Below are 14,916 nucleotides of genomic sequence, written 5' to 3'. Positions count from 1 at the left end.
CCTCCCCTCTGGCCAATCGCCGGCCGCGCCGCCGCTCCCCCCGCTTCGTCCCGCCCCTCCGCCGCTCGGGCCGCGGCGCGCGGCGCTGACGCGACCCCGCCGGCTGCGGCTCCGGGGCGGGGCGGGGGCGGTGGCGGCGGGGCCGCCGTCGCGCGCAGGCGCGCGCGGGCGCTCGGTTAGGTGCGCGCGGTGCCGCGGGTGCCTTCGCGCCCCTCCGGTGCCGCCGTGCGCGCGATGAACTGGCTGTTCCCGCTCGCTAAGGGCGGCGCCGCCCCCGCCTCCGCCGCGCCGCCCGCGCGCACCGGCCTCCAGCAGCAGCGGCAGCGCCAGGTCGAGTCCCTGCGCGCCGCGCACGCCTCGTGAGTGGCCGCGGCGGGCACGGGGGTGGGGGCGGGAGGGCCGCGCTGTGTCGCCTGTACCGGGGCCGCAGTGGGACCGCGCTGCGTCGGTAGCGTGTCGGTATCGTGTTGTGTCTCTCTGTGCGCGGACGCGGGGACCCGGCTGCGTCCCGTTCCCTCCCCGTGAGGCCTGGCTGGGTCCTCGCGGCCGTGTGGGTAAACAGGGCCCCCGAGCCGACGGCGCCGCAGCCCGGGCCGGCCCAACCCCGCGCTGTCCCGGGGCCGAAGGGTCCCGCCGGGCGGGACCGCGGTGCCGCGGGGTCTCCGCCGGAGGACAGTGCGATGTGGGACCCCGGCGGGCTGGGAGGAAGAATTCGGAAACTGAAAGTCCAGCCGGCTGTCGGGGAGGCGTCCCCGCTGGCTTCGGTGTGACCTGGCCGGGTGATCGGGCGCAAGTCGCCGTGCCCGGTTTCACTTGCTATTGACCGGAAAGACTGCTAATGGGTTGTAATGTCTTCGAAGTGACGCGACTACGCCTTGGGATAAAGCCTCTCTGGAAGCTGCTTGTAATAGCGCAGTTGTTTCAAAGTTGAGACTAGAACGTAGAGCACCAAGGAGTTGTATGGCACAGTGGCCTGCCAGCAGTGCTACAGTGGCATAGCAGTCCTACTGGCTTTACAAACTGTTGTTCCTGGTGTTCAGTGCTACCTGCTAAAAACTGGCTGCTCCTTAAAAACTAGTTTTGTTTAGATGGTCAGAAGAGTGCATTTGTGTTTACTCCTGTTCAACATCCACGATTTTAAAGCAAAACAGTTTATTCTGAGGTACTCCCTCTAGGCAGTATCCTACCCTGTTTTGCCTAGTCGTTTAAAACTTCTCACATTTTAAAAGGAGATCCACATTTCATACATTAGAAGTTATAGTTACAGTGAAGTAAGCATTCTACTGACATACAACTTCCTAGGATTTCTGTAGAACTGAAATCGTAGCTGCATCCAAAATAATTCAGAAAAAGGACAGAGAATGCTTCCTGTCACATCAGATGGACACTAGGAGTGGAAGAGATACTAAATGCATTTCCAGGTTTAATAACTGCAGATAGTTTGCATTCCTAATATTTTGAATTATCACATAGGAAACACAAATATGATGGCATTCTAAGTATTGTTGCTTGAATAAGCAAGTGTAAGTCTGTTCAGAGCTAATTTCACAGATATTTTGGAGACAGTTCACTTTTCTCAGGAACTGTTCCTTTGGGCATATAGGAGCTTAGTTAACTTAAAAGTTTTTGTTAGGCTGGCCTTACTTGGCTTTTTGTTTATACCCACTTTTTAAAAATCTGGCAGTGACATGAGCTCATCCTGAATTAAGTCCCCAAAAAGGGGATCAGGTTTTTGTCAGTCAGCTTGCTGAAATGGTTTGCTACTCTTTGTGCAGGCAGCAGCTCAAGCACAGGCAGAGAGGGAATTGAGGTGAGGGGTAGGGATGTGGTAGCTGCCCAAAAGTTTTTCCTTTATGAGTATTGTTGTTGTTTTTCACCAAAATGCTCAAAATTCTTGGTATGCTGTAGTTAACTAAATTAGTCAGGTTTGGTTTTTGTCTTAGGTCATAAAAGCTCAGGTATATGTGATCTTAATTTCAGTAAAGCAGCTAGCTTTCCTATATACAATCTCTCTCAGGTTAGGAGCTTGAAATAAAATTTTTGCTTTTAAAAATATTTTTTTTTTACATTTGCTGTTGTTCTAGACAAAGTTAAGAATTTATAATTTTTCTAGTACACTTGGAGAAGCAACAACTAAGGTTATTAGTTGAAGGTTTTTCCTAAGCAGGGTTATAACCATTTGAATAGCTCAATGAGATTCTGGTTTTCTTGTTCCTCATTGCCTGTCCTCATCTTCCTCCCCAGTTTCCACATGAGTGAAGAGTAATTATATATCCTTCTCAAAAGGATTTTGCAGCAGGCTAATGAAAAGTGTAACAGATGATTACAGGGCAGGAATGTGCATGAGAGATTCCAGGGAGAATCCTTCAGTTAAGAATGAGAAGGTGCAGATCGTGGTGTGGGGTGTAACACAGCAGAACCCTTGATTTGAATTCTGCTGTGCTGAAGATATTTGGTATTTTCTTCAAACCGCATGTGGTTTCACAGGGAAAGTGCAAATACTGAGTTGTCTATGAGAGGAATAAGATCAGCCTGCAGAAAGCAAGATCCATAGCTGAGTTAGTGTCTTACTCCCATTTGTTCCCCAAGCTCTTAAAGACTTGGTTTTGAATTTTTAAATTCAAAACCAGGTAGTGCCCCAGTAGTGCTTTGGAAGGATACAAAACACTCCCAATACTACTCTTAACACACGTTTGCAGGTAATGTGTTCTGGGTTTCTTGAGGAAGGACTTGTATGGAGTGTACCTGGCAGTGGATGGAGGAGCATTTCTGAAGTTGGATCAAAAGATGTTTTCTGGGAACACCCATCTGCCATTATTTCCCACTGGAGCTGTGTTCCCTCCCCTGTATAAGAAAGCCTTAGGTTACAGAGGAGAGTATTATTAACCAGGTGCAAGCTGGAAAAATACATGGAAGAGCAATCAGTCTGCTTTTACAGTTTGTTTTGATTTCATTATAAGAGGAAGCTTGTTTTCTGCCCTTCTGTCTTTTACTCTCAGATTAGATATGTTCATATTATCTAGAAATTCTGCTTCTGAGCTAAGTCCTCATCTCTACCTCCTCCACATTCTCTGGTTGCTCTCTTTCAAAACAGTCTTGCTGTGCATAGAAATTGTAGAATGCTTTGAGTATTGAAATCAACTTCCTAATAATGTAGCTCAATTCAGGATTTTTCCCTCTGTAATTTACCTGTTGCAGGAAAAAGAAGTTTGGATTTGACGTTACTAGATTTTGTAAGGCTCATCAGTGCTTTCAGGAGGGCCTGGGTCTTGAGTGTCACTGAAGCTTTACATTGTTAAATGTAACTCTACTCCAGATATTTCTTGAAAGCTTGTGCAAGTTCAAGTGAGCTTGGTGCACATAGCAAAAACTACTGTTAAATAGTAGGGTAATCTCATAAGGAAGAATGCCTAATCTAATAAATGTTCTGTATATTGATCTGAAGGCAGTGTTGCAGAGCGATGTGAACCTGATATAATGCCTTGGTGAAGTAGATGTTTAATCAGATAAAATTGAGTGTATTAAAAAAACACTGATGTGTTGCCTTAAATTAAGCCAGCAATGGGAGAAAAATAAGTTGAGCTTGTTGCCAGAAGTGTGAGTAGTGTGATTTCTCCTACTATAGTTCCTTTGCTTGTGACCATGTATGAGGTTTAAATGTTAAATCCACTATTTTTTTGCTTTAATCTTAATATTCAATATAGAATGCTGAAGACTATTAGCTTATTCCAGCATTTTCAATTTTGTTCTTACAGGGCTTTTCAAAACTAAACCAAGTACAAATATCTGAGGTCATGCTAATTTCTTTTAGACTTTTAGCTGTTGTATTGACTGTGCAATGCATGCTAACAATTTTTTCTTTGACAGCATTGCAGAAATACAAAAAGATGTGGAATATCGACTGCCATTCACTGTAAACAACTTGACAATTAACATTAACATGTAAGTACAGTGGGCTGTGTCTATGCACATCTTGAGAATTAAAATTATTCTAAAAAAAAAAAAAGTGCTAATAGAATGTTAGCTGCTCCCAGCTCATAATTAATTTCAGGAACCATAACCTGAATTTGGATTAGAGGTTATAGTGATCTGGGTGGAATTGGCTCTGTACAAGATACAGATGTTCAGCTGAGAGCAAAATCATATTTTACTGTTCACAGTTCCTAAGATAGCTGTGTGATTTTAGTTGAAGGTAACTAGGGGAAAATGCTTGAGGATTTCTGATAATGTTGATTCCCTGCCACTGAAAATAAATTTGATTGGTAATTTCTTAGTCTGCTGTAACTCCATGCTCTTACCCTGGTGAAGCTTCTGGATCATAACTCAAGTGATTTATTGTAATAACACCAAGGCTGCAGGTTCAGTGCCTGTATGGGCCATGCACTTAAGAGCTGGACTCAGTGATCCTTGTGGGTCCTTTCCAACTCAGAGTATTCTGTGATAATTGCTCCTTTATTATACTTAACATTTTGCCCAATAAATGCTTTCTTCAGTTTTGTGGAAGTCTGGTACTCCAATCTGTTGGACTTCAAATTTTGTAACTGAATAATCCTTTTATATGCTTCATTCATTGTCCATAACGGTTCTCATAGAGAAGTATGTTTATGTAATTAATAGTACTTTTTATTTGCATAAGAAGCCTTCTTATGCAAACTTCATCATGGGGTGTCACTGTAGTAATAATTATTCTTATATTTGCAGTTTGCTTCCACCTCAATTTCCTCAGGAAAAACCAGTCATCAGTGTTTTCCCACCTGTGAGACATCATTTAATGGACAAGCAGGGAGTATATGTGACTGGTCCATTAATAAATAATGTATGTATAATTTGTAGCTTCACACAGATCTACTTTTAATAGCAGTTTTAAACACTAGATTATTGTTGATACTCCTGGTAAAAAAGATTAGTATAGATCCTAATCTCTTTCAAACTGTATTTCAGGGCCTGAAAACAAATTCAGAAGTGTTCAGTAGTTATTCTAATTATTTACTGTTACCATTTCTGACTTGAGTATTCCATGTATCTAAAACTATTTTAAGTTATGAAGGCTTGGAAAATTACTATCACTTTTTTTTTTTGTTATTGTTAATTGCACAGCTCTTCCAATGACATTCCAGTGTATTCCAAATAAAGGAGAGGGATGCTTTAAGACAGTTTTGTAACATAGTTCTTTCTAGCCTAATCCTATTAGAATGGCGTCAGGGTTTTAGCTCGAATATTCAGGATTTTAATATGCTGGTCTTTTTGTTAACAAGATTGTCCTATTTTTTCTTGAGTGGATGGAGGTTCTGACTCTTTTGGAATGTAGTTAGTGCCTTTGTGCTCAGATTTTTTTTTTCCTCTTCTGTTGTTTGGCACAAATGTAACTTGGTAACTGAAGTGGGGATTTTTGGTTGTTCAGTAGAAATGTGGTACTTCATTGACTCTCCACTGATAATAGAATATACAAAAGACTTCTAGTTTCTGTTCAATTCTGGGTTGCTTTATCACTTTATTTGGAGCTTATGTATATACAGTTTGGATTAGCTAGTATGTTTGAAATAGCTTTTCAAGCACTGTCACGTGAGTATAATCAAGCTCAGCACATTTTGGAACTCTTGGATTCCAGACATAATTTTTCTTCTTCTTTGGATTTTGTTTTGTGTTTTTCCCAGTTTACAATGCATTCAGATCTCGGAAAAATTATTCAGAGTTTACTGGATGAGTTTTGGAAGAATCCTCCGGTTCTAGCTCCTAGCTCAACATCATTTCCATAGTAAGTTATCTAAACATAATAAATGTCTATTAATTTTTTAAAAAGCAACTAAATCAATTAAAAGGAGGGCAGAGACAGGAGTAATGTAATGGATATACTGGAAGAATTAGATTCCCTGTCCTTGCACAATTTTATGTGCATGGTGGATGACCTGATTGTTTTTAGAAAAGACACTAGATTTCATTGGAGTTACTGGATCAACATGCCTAATGTAACTTTATGTCCAATTTTCTTGAAAAAGAAATTTTTACATTACCAGATGAGATCTGGAATTAGCTGTATCTCATGATCTGAGCAGTTATGTTTTTTCATATTCAGTTCATAATATCCCAGGCTTAGGGCCGTTCCTTTTGCACCAGGTGCAACAGAAATTCTGTGATTTAAAGAATTGTAGTAAATTCCAATTGTATCAGTACAACTGTGGTTCTCATGGCTGACGGTGATACTAAGTTTAGATGTGGCTGCAGTTGTGAATTTAAAAAAAAATCATTCTTGTTATTTAGAAATAATTACATGTGTGTTGCCCAAGCTATTAAATGCTATACCATAAATAAGAACTAATATGTGACACAGATGTTTTTCTTACAGCTTTAGTATGAAAACAATTTAAAATTATGCTGTCATAAATTTTTGAGAAGTAGTTTTCTCATAATTAAGAGTGTAAGTGTGTATTTGGCTGTTTTACAAGAATGTAGGTTAATGGAGTTCTAGACTATTTTGCAGTATTAGACAGAAAGGCTTATTACATTGGAAGTAACTGAGAACAGAAAATACAAAGTTTATGGTCACTTGAAAATTCATTCTTATGTCTTATATGTGGTCTGGCAATTATAATTCACATGACAAGAGATGTGCTGTAAATGGTTGCTCATGGTTGTGGTTTTGTTTGTTTTTTAGCCTTTTCAACAAACCAGCTGGAATGCCTCCTTTTGCTCCTCAGGGGTTTCCATTTCTCCCTCCATATCCACCTCAAGAAACAAACAGAACAATGGCACCCATGCCCATTTCTGAGCCAGTTTCTTCAAGCTACACTACAGACAAGCCTGCTGCTCCCTCATATGGCTTGATTGCTGATCTGCCGCTGCCTGTTCCGACAGCAGAAGCGGTGCTGCAGGTCAGTGTGCTGAGTTTTGCTGCTTAAGCTGTCAGACACTGGGCATAAGTTCCCTTGGGGGCACACAGGACATTGCTGTAAAACTCAAGGAAGCACTTGAGTGAGTGCACTTCATTGTTTTGCTGGTGCTAGGGAAACAAAACTGTCATTCTGGCATTGAAGAATTTTTTAGAACTTGAAGTCAAAGCAACAAGTTTGTCTGAGTTTCAATGAAACTAGTGTTAATGCTAAGGGTCTTTGATTATAGGGGGTTTTGTTTTGGAGCTGCACTTCCCCCATAGGGCAGCTGTAGCTGTATCTCTAACCACAGAAAATGTTTCTTTCTTTCTTTCTTTCTTTCCTGCTCAGAACCTATTAGGTGAGGGCAATGTGCAATCTCGTGTCTTTATATGTAGTGTTTTATCTTGTATGTTTATACTCAAGCTCCTTATTGCTGATGAACTCTGGAAGGAATTTTATTTTAAATAAAACTTCGTATCTAAATGTTTAGTCTTGAATCAAATCATGTCCATAGAAACAAATTTTCTTAGGCTTGGAAGGTACTTTTGTGGCTTTATGGAATTTAAATTTTCTACAACTGTTTTTTCTTGTCTAGAACATTTCTTTTCTGAAGGATTATGGCTTTAAAAACCACATGAAAGAGATCAAAATATCAATCTCCTTCTCTGTTCTCACTTCCCTGAGTTTTACTATTCCTGTGTATTTCCTCAGTCATACTGCTGTTTCCAGATGAAGGACATGGCAAAACAGAATTATTTTCCTCCAAAACTGACTCATCTTTTATGACACGTCACCCCAGACATCTTCAAGCATTTTGTTGCATTGCTTGAGTTGTTTTCTGTTCAGAGACTAGTGTTACTGCTTCTTACTGCTTTTTCTGCTTCTCTTCTTGCTAGAAAATATTCATCTTCAGTTCTTGATTAAACAGGTTAAATATCAAGAAACTGCACTTTAAAAATCAACTAAGCATTTCTCAATTTTGATTCAGGTTGGCCAGAATGGATTTACATACAAGATGCCTGATATTCCTGATACCTTTCCAGAGCTCTCAGAACTAAGGTAAACTTTCAGAAGGTAGTTGAACTTTCCATAGTTGTTGAAAGGCACTGCACTGTACTACTGGCCATTATCTGATTTTTGTCAGAAGTCTGTACTCATCACTAAAAGGATTTTGTAGAAATTATAATTAGGGGAACTACCAGATACCAAAGTATTGGAGTCATTTATATGCAGATGTGCTGCTTCTTTAGGGTGTTGTCAGCAGGAGCAGTATTTAATTCAACACCAGGAAAAGGAGTATTTATTTTCACTTTTTCTTACTATCAATGTTTTGCTATTTTCTGAGGCCTTGCAAGGGACTTCATTTCTAGTAATTCAATAAGTATAACTTTGAAGGAGCAAATGGGACAGCTTGAGGCTGATTCAAAAATTACATTCTCCTAAACACCAAAGGACTGTAGTGTAAGGTAAATGGGGAACTGCTTTGTGAGCAGCTCAGCATGTTCAGGGGAAGCTGGGTTAGACAAATCCAGGTGGTTAATGTGTCTGCTGTCCCAGTGCAAATCACTGCTACATCTAAATACTTTACACATGTACTACACAAATATTTTCATCTGTTTGTCATTATTCAAACACTGTATTAGTTATTACTCTGAGCTTGCTCAGATCTAATGAAACAGTTTCCTAGATCAGTTATGTGGGGTAGAATAGGTTACAAATTTGCTATAAACTCCTTCAGATCTCACATCTTTCTGGTGGTGTTGTAGTTAAGCAATTGAAAACTCAGTCCTTTCAACTGGGGTTGCTTTTTCTTTTGCTTTGACACTTTCATGCTTAGTTTAGCTGACTTGGCTTTTAAGTTCTGGCAGCATCCTTATTACATAACAGCAAATTAAGACTTTTGCAGGAAAGTGTAATTTGTTAAAATATTCTAATCAAGCCTGGTCCTTTCAAGAAGACTGGATTAAAATTCCAGATTCTTCTGTTGGTTGTTTAATTGAATGACAGTGCTATTGCAGCTGGTCTGAATAATTCTGTTCTGTATATGTGGCGCGGTTTTGGTAAAGGGGGCTTTTTCAGTGGCCTTTGTGAGAAAGGGTCCAGAGCTGCCCCTCTGCCAGGCACAGCTGGTTTGGCAGCAGACCCACTGCAGGACTGCTGAGTCCATTAGTGAAGCAGGTGCTGCCTCTGAAAACATTTTAGAAAGAGCAGAGGCAGTGAGGATTGAGGGGAGGAATGGAAAAATGTGATAATTCTGCGAACACCAAGGTCAGGGAAGAAGGGGGAGAAGGAGGTGCTCCAAGTACCAGAGCAGTTACTTTTCCACAGTCCACAGAAGTTTTGGAAAAGACTGCTGTAGAATAGGTATTTAAAAAATGTACCCTGTAGCTGAGAGGAGTATGCTGGATCAGTTGCCCACAGTGCAGTCCAGGAAGGACCCAATATTGGAGCAGGCAGATATGCCCTGAAGGAAGCTGCAGCCAGGTATTACCCAGACTGGAGCAGTCTCTCCTGCCAGGAACTGATTGCAGTCTGTGGAGCATGGGTGAAGTGTGAGAAGGAAGGAGAAGCAGAGATGAACTGTTAGGGACTGACTGCTACACTTGTAGCTCCCCTTTTGCCCCAAGGAGAGGGAGACAGGATGGGGTGGGGGGGAAGGTAGTGTTGGACATGAAGGAATGAGGTTGAGCCTAAGGCCTAAGGAAGAATGGAGCAAAGTGTTTTAGTTTTTGCTTTTCTTGCTTACCATCTAACTCTTACTGTAATTGACAGTAAATTCAGTTAAATTTTTCCGAGTGTGTTTTGTGTGTGATTGTAACTGGTAAGTGGCTGTGTTTATCTCAACCCCTGAGATTTTTCTCCATAGCCTGTTGAGGAGGGGGACAGAGAGAGCAGCTGAGTGGGCATCTGGTAGTTCAACACAGTCAACCCACTATTGTAGCATTATGGGAAGTAAGGTTTGAAATGGGAAATATTTTTTAACATGCTGCTTTTTAAATTCACTGCTGCATATAGTAGCTCCAGGAGAAAGTGGAAAAATAAGTTGTGGTCAAGTGTCTTGTATTTGTAAAGTCCCAAAAAATGCCTCAGATTTTGGAAGAAATTAATTACTTTACTTGTGGTGTTTTCAGATTTAAATGTACTTTCTTTCTGTTTGAGTACAGTATATCACAGCTGACCAGTATGAATGAGCAAGAGGAGGTGTTACTGGAACAGTTTGTGACTCTTCCACAGCTGAAGCAGGTCATTACTGATAGAGATGAGTTAGTGAAAAGCATTGAAGAGCTGGCAAGTAAGCTGTCAAAATGTTAATATGTGTGGCTTTGTTCTGTGAGCTAAATCCTTTAAAAAAAAGTAGTAATGGTGATTTTATTTTTCAGAAAAAAACCTGTTGCTGGAGCCTAGTCTTGAAGCAAAAAGGCAGACGGTGTTGGATAAAGTAAGTTAACGATAAAATCATCCTCAGAAATATGAGTGGTAATATCTGGAATTTTTTCAAGGTGATAATGTTCCTTTTCTTCTTCTTCCAGTATGAGCAACTCACGCAATTGAAAGCAGCCTTTGAAAAAAAGATGCAAAGACAGCATGAACTTAGTGAGGTATAATTCCTACATGGCGTCCTTTAAGAATACTTCGATAAATCTGAAGTTTTGATTTGTTTCTTTAACCATTAAGAATATTTATTTGGTTAAACTCTCATTTAATATGAAGCAGATTAAGTATTTCATCAAATATGAAAATAATGGAATGATGCACCAAAATGTTAAAAGCAAAATAATGGGTTTTTCTCATTGGGTTTTTATTTTTTACTGCTACAATAGAAGCAAAGTTGGAAGAAAAGAGTGATGTACATCTGTAACTGTTTAGTACAATCCCAGTCCAAACCAGTTTTAAGAATAGAATAATTTTTAAAGAAGGCTTGTTCAATTAATGGTACTCATTTAACATAATGAGATTGTAAAACTGTACCAGATGAAAGTGCTCAATAACTTCAGGAACTTAAATTCTGCAATTCACTAGGCATGCTTACTTCACACAATATGCTCTTGCACGTTTTGCAGTGGAAATAGAGCAGAAGTTATTACTTCAGAAAGTATTTGAGAAGGAGAATAATTTCTTGGTATGTTTATCAGGGTATTCATTTGAAGATGTAACTTCTGATAAACCACTTTCTGCACTGAAATCTTCATAATTTGCAAGACTTATCACCTGAGAATGCAATAGTCCATTAATTTAGAATGCATAGTACCTGAATTTCAGAATGCCCCCAAAATAACAAAACAAATTAAAAAAAAAAAAAAAAAAAACACCAAAAAGTTGTGTGATGGCAAACCAAATGATTTCATAGGTGGTCTAAATGTATTAGAGGTTTCCTCACTTGAAAATCAAGATAGTCTGACTCCTAATGCTTCCTTTGACTTCAGAGAGGGCAGAGGTAGTTGACATGGATAAACCTATTTTTGCAAGAAGCCATTCAAGAGCAGGACATAATATCGCACTGCTGTGGTCCCTATTCTCTTTTCTAAATTACATTTGCTGATTCTATTTAATGATGGATAGGAGGCTGAGAGTTGAGGAGTAGCAGTTGAATTTTTCTGCTTTTTTTCCATATATGCTGTATCTTCATGTAGTGATGTTTGCTGTGCACTACATGGTATCTCCTGCTCTCTTTCCTTCAAATTCCTAAACAAGTATTTTCACTTGTATTGGGTAAATTTTAGTCATCTTTTATTAAAGCAAACTCTCCGTATTTTGTACAAGATTATTTTAACAGGAAATTTTTGATTACATTAAGGTTTCAAAGTACATAAGTAAAAGATTTTCCATAGGGTAGATGAAGGTTAGGCCAAGCATCTAAAATCTATAAATAGCTTAATTGTACAGGTCTGGCTCTGTATAGACTCTGCTGGATGTGAATCATGTCCTGTTTGACTGCCCAGATATATTTGAGAAAAAATAATGAAATTGTATGCAATTAACAGAAGTAAGGTTTGAGATTTACAAGAACAGAAAAATGACTATACTGATTTAGATTAGCAGTCCATCTACTTCTTGAGCAGGTGCTTTTTGCTTTCCTGTCTTCTCCACAATCATTTCAAGGGTATTTAAAAGCTGAACAGTAAGTGTATTTTTACCTTTTTATACTTCTCAGGTTCACAACTGATTTTCAAAAGTAGACCCTATTTATTGAAGACACTTGAAATGTTAGACTCAGAAATCATGCACTTGAGAACTTGTCAGATTTCCATGCTGGATGCTTTCTACACTGTAGGGTAAAAGTTGAAAAACTTTATTTGTTTGTGTGAATGATTGTGTATCAAGACCTAAACTAGAAACACTTTTCTCACATTGAAACCTTTCTAGTTTAACAAGCTGTGCTGTAACTTGGAGATGGAACTTCATCTGGTTACTTAGGCTTTTATTATTTTATGTAATAATAGTGCTCTTTCCACATATTCTGTATTTATATAGTCATTTATCTTCTGGAAATGTAAGTTTTAACAGACAGGTTAATATTACATTGGACTTTTTATTTTCTTAGAGTTGCAGTCCAAGTGCTCTGCAGGCCAGACTTAAAGTAGCTGCTCATGAAGCTGAAGAGGAGTCTGATACTATTGCAGAAGACTTCTTGGAAGGCAAAACAGAGATAGATGACTTTCTTAGTAGTTTCATGGAAAAGAGAACGGTATGTAATATACAAGTACTTTTAACCCAAGACATGTACAACACACAGTGAATAAATTTGGCACTTCTTTTTTTAAGAGTTTGAGCAGTCCTGTGATAAAAAACAGTTCTTTAGTGAGCTTTGACAGAAGGAAAAAATGTCCTTAAATGGCTTCAGTTTATTTAGACTATAATCTGCATTCCAAAAGCACATACTTCTAAGATGGGAGTGCAAAGGTCTCCTGCATTAGACCATATTCATGTGCTGTTGCAGATATTTTTGTGCCAATTTCTTCTGTATCTTGTATAGATATACAGGAAGATAGCCACATGGTAAATTTCAGATTTGGAAGGTTGACATAAACTGACATGGTGCATTAAGCAACCTTAATGTTTAATTTATTAAACTTCTTAAACAAATTCTGTTGATGGCTATTATCAAATAAGTAACTGAGGTTCAAAAACCACCATTCTTGCTCATGCTGTGATAAAAGTAACTTACCAAGTAGTGTACCTTTCTTTAAAGGTGTCCAGTAAATACATTTTGTAACATTGGAAACAATCCTGTTATAAACAATTTTGGATAGAATATTGTTATCTGTGTAGACCATTGTTCAGCTCAAAGCTTGGAAGAGAGGTATGTCAGGCAGGGCTTTCTTTAAAGAGCCTGTGAAATAGCTAAATCATTAAGGAGAAACTGCAGTATGCATTATAAAAAAACTGCATTTAGAATTCAGTCTTATATGTCTTGTTTTATAGCTCTGCCACTGCAGACGAGCCAAAGAGGAAAAACTTCAACAGGCAATAGCAATGCACAGCCAATTTCATGCTCCGCTATAGGTAAACATGGTTTGTTAAACAGTTTACCTTATTGTTACACACCTGGTAACTGCTAATGGATTACAGTGTTTATTGTTCTAATAACACTTTCTGTGGAAATCAAGTATGTTCTGCATCTGTTGTTGAAAATATACTTGTATTGAAAATATAAGTTCTGGAAAAATTAAAATACCTAATTATGGAAATTTGTCTTTACAGACTTCCTGCAAACTACACCTGCCAAGAGAACGAATGAAAACCCCAATAAAGCACACTTTTTAATAACTATTATTTGCAAATAAGCATTTCATCTTATCTGGTTGTATTTATGGAAGAAAATTGTATACAGACTTGGGATGGTTTTTGTACAAATTAGAATGTCTCTTTATATTCCCATTGTACTTAAGAATCCTTCTATTGCAATCTTTGCATTAATTTCTTGTATTTATTGTTGATAGTTACAATATTTAAGTTCCCTGCTGCTATACTCCATTGTTCAGAGATTAAATATCTAAACATGTAATTTTGACTAGCTTTTTACATTTTTATAAAAACATAATTCATATCTTTTGTATTTTGAATTTTAACCATAGATTTGGCTTAATCTGTGGAAGACTTTAAGTGTTGATAGGCTTTTGGAAACGAAAAAAATTCTTAATGGAGATTGCCAGTGGATTCACAAGCTGTCTTTTCTTGAAGCCAAAATATTAAAGAACAAGTTTTTTTACTTCTAAGTAATAGTAGAAAACTAAGCATAGCTTGTATTGTGTTTTGGATAAGTAGATTGGGGATTAAGCAAAGGATGTGTTGAAAAAAATTATATTGGAATCAAAATAGAATAAATGATATCTGCATAGATTTGGTATGTTGCTTAGTAGCACTGATGCACTGATTTCTAAAGTGGTTTGGTACCCACCACTAATTAAACACAATTTTCATCTGACAAGATAATTTTCTTTTTTTTTTTTTTTTTTGTTCATAAAGGAATAATACACAGGTCACCTTCCTCTTTCTGTTTTATGCAATATAAATAAGTTCATCATGTGAGGAACTCAGAAACAACTTACAAAAACTAGTTCTGGAGTTCTTTGGAACATAGTTGTTTTTTCCTAATGTTAAGAAACAAAGAAATTAATTCAGTTGGAGTTGCATAATGTCATATGGTAAGGCAAGTGATCGAATTTGGAAGTGAAACTCAATTCTGTGCTTTAATCAAAGGATCTTGCCTCTGGTAAGCTGACAGTCTTGGGATGGGGTGTATCTGGTGAGAATGGATAGAACTAAATGCAGTGTTCTGTAGGAGAAAAATACAGGTCCTAAATAAGGCATGTATTTTCTCTCTTGCTATTGCAAGAAGGCACATTCTTTTTCTTAACCTTCTCAACGAATTAGGTTTTCATGGAGACAGTCAAGGAGGAAGGAGGAGGAGTAGAAGGAATGGTACAATTTTGAGAGTTGTAAGTAGGATAAAGTGCTGATTAAGTAATGTATCAGAAGTCCTGCTTCTTTCTTGTCAGGAAGCAGTCTGGAGATAAACCTCTTAGCCAAACTCTACCTGTGTGTT

At 38.6% G+C, this 14,916-nt stretch overlaps 1 protein-coding gene across 2 annotated transcripts; it reads left to right on the top strand.

Moving 5' to 3' along the window:
* The first annotated feature begins 174 nt into the window (after positions 1-174).
* On the top strand, positions 175-14,303 carry VPS37A (VPS37A subunit of ESCRT-I). Of its 2 annotated transcripts, XM_059844733.1 has the most exons (12): positions 178-359; positions 3,868-3,942; positions 4,702-4,816; positions 5,655-5,755; positions 6,653-6,869; positions 7,858-7,928; positions 10,034-10,161; positions 10,250-10,308; positions 10,400-10,468; positions 12,412-12,555; positions 13,293-13,373; positions 13,572-14,303. In XM_059844733.1, exons 1-11 carry the CDS (start codon positions 235-237, stop codon positions 13,371-13,373), a joined length of 1,185 nt encoding a protein of 394 aa, XP_059700716.1. In that variant the 5' UTR covers positions 178-234; the 3' UTR covers positions 13,572-14,303. The 2 variants fall into 2 exon arrangements, with proteins under 2 accessions (XP_059700717.1, XP_059700716.1); XM_059844734.1 differs by lacking the exon at positions 13,293-13,373 and having other exon boundaries at positions 175-359.
* The last annotated feature ends 613 nt before the right edge of the window (positions 14,304-14,916 follow it).

Source organism: Haemorhous mexicanus, chromosome 4 (assembly GCF_027477595.1).
Source record: "Haemorhous mexicanus isolate bHaeMex1 chromosome 4, bHaeMex1.pri, whole genome shotgun sequence".
In the NCBI taxonomy this organism is placed as follows: Eukaryota; Metazoa; Chordata; class Aves; order Passeriformes; family Fringillidae; genus Haemorhous; species Haemorhous mexicanus.
The sequence above is the reverse complement of the archived record's forward strand: the minus strand, read 5'-3'. Positions and strand labels throughout refer to the sequence as shown.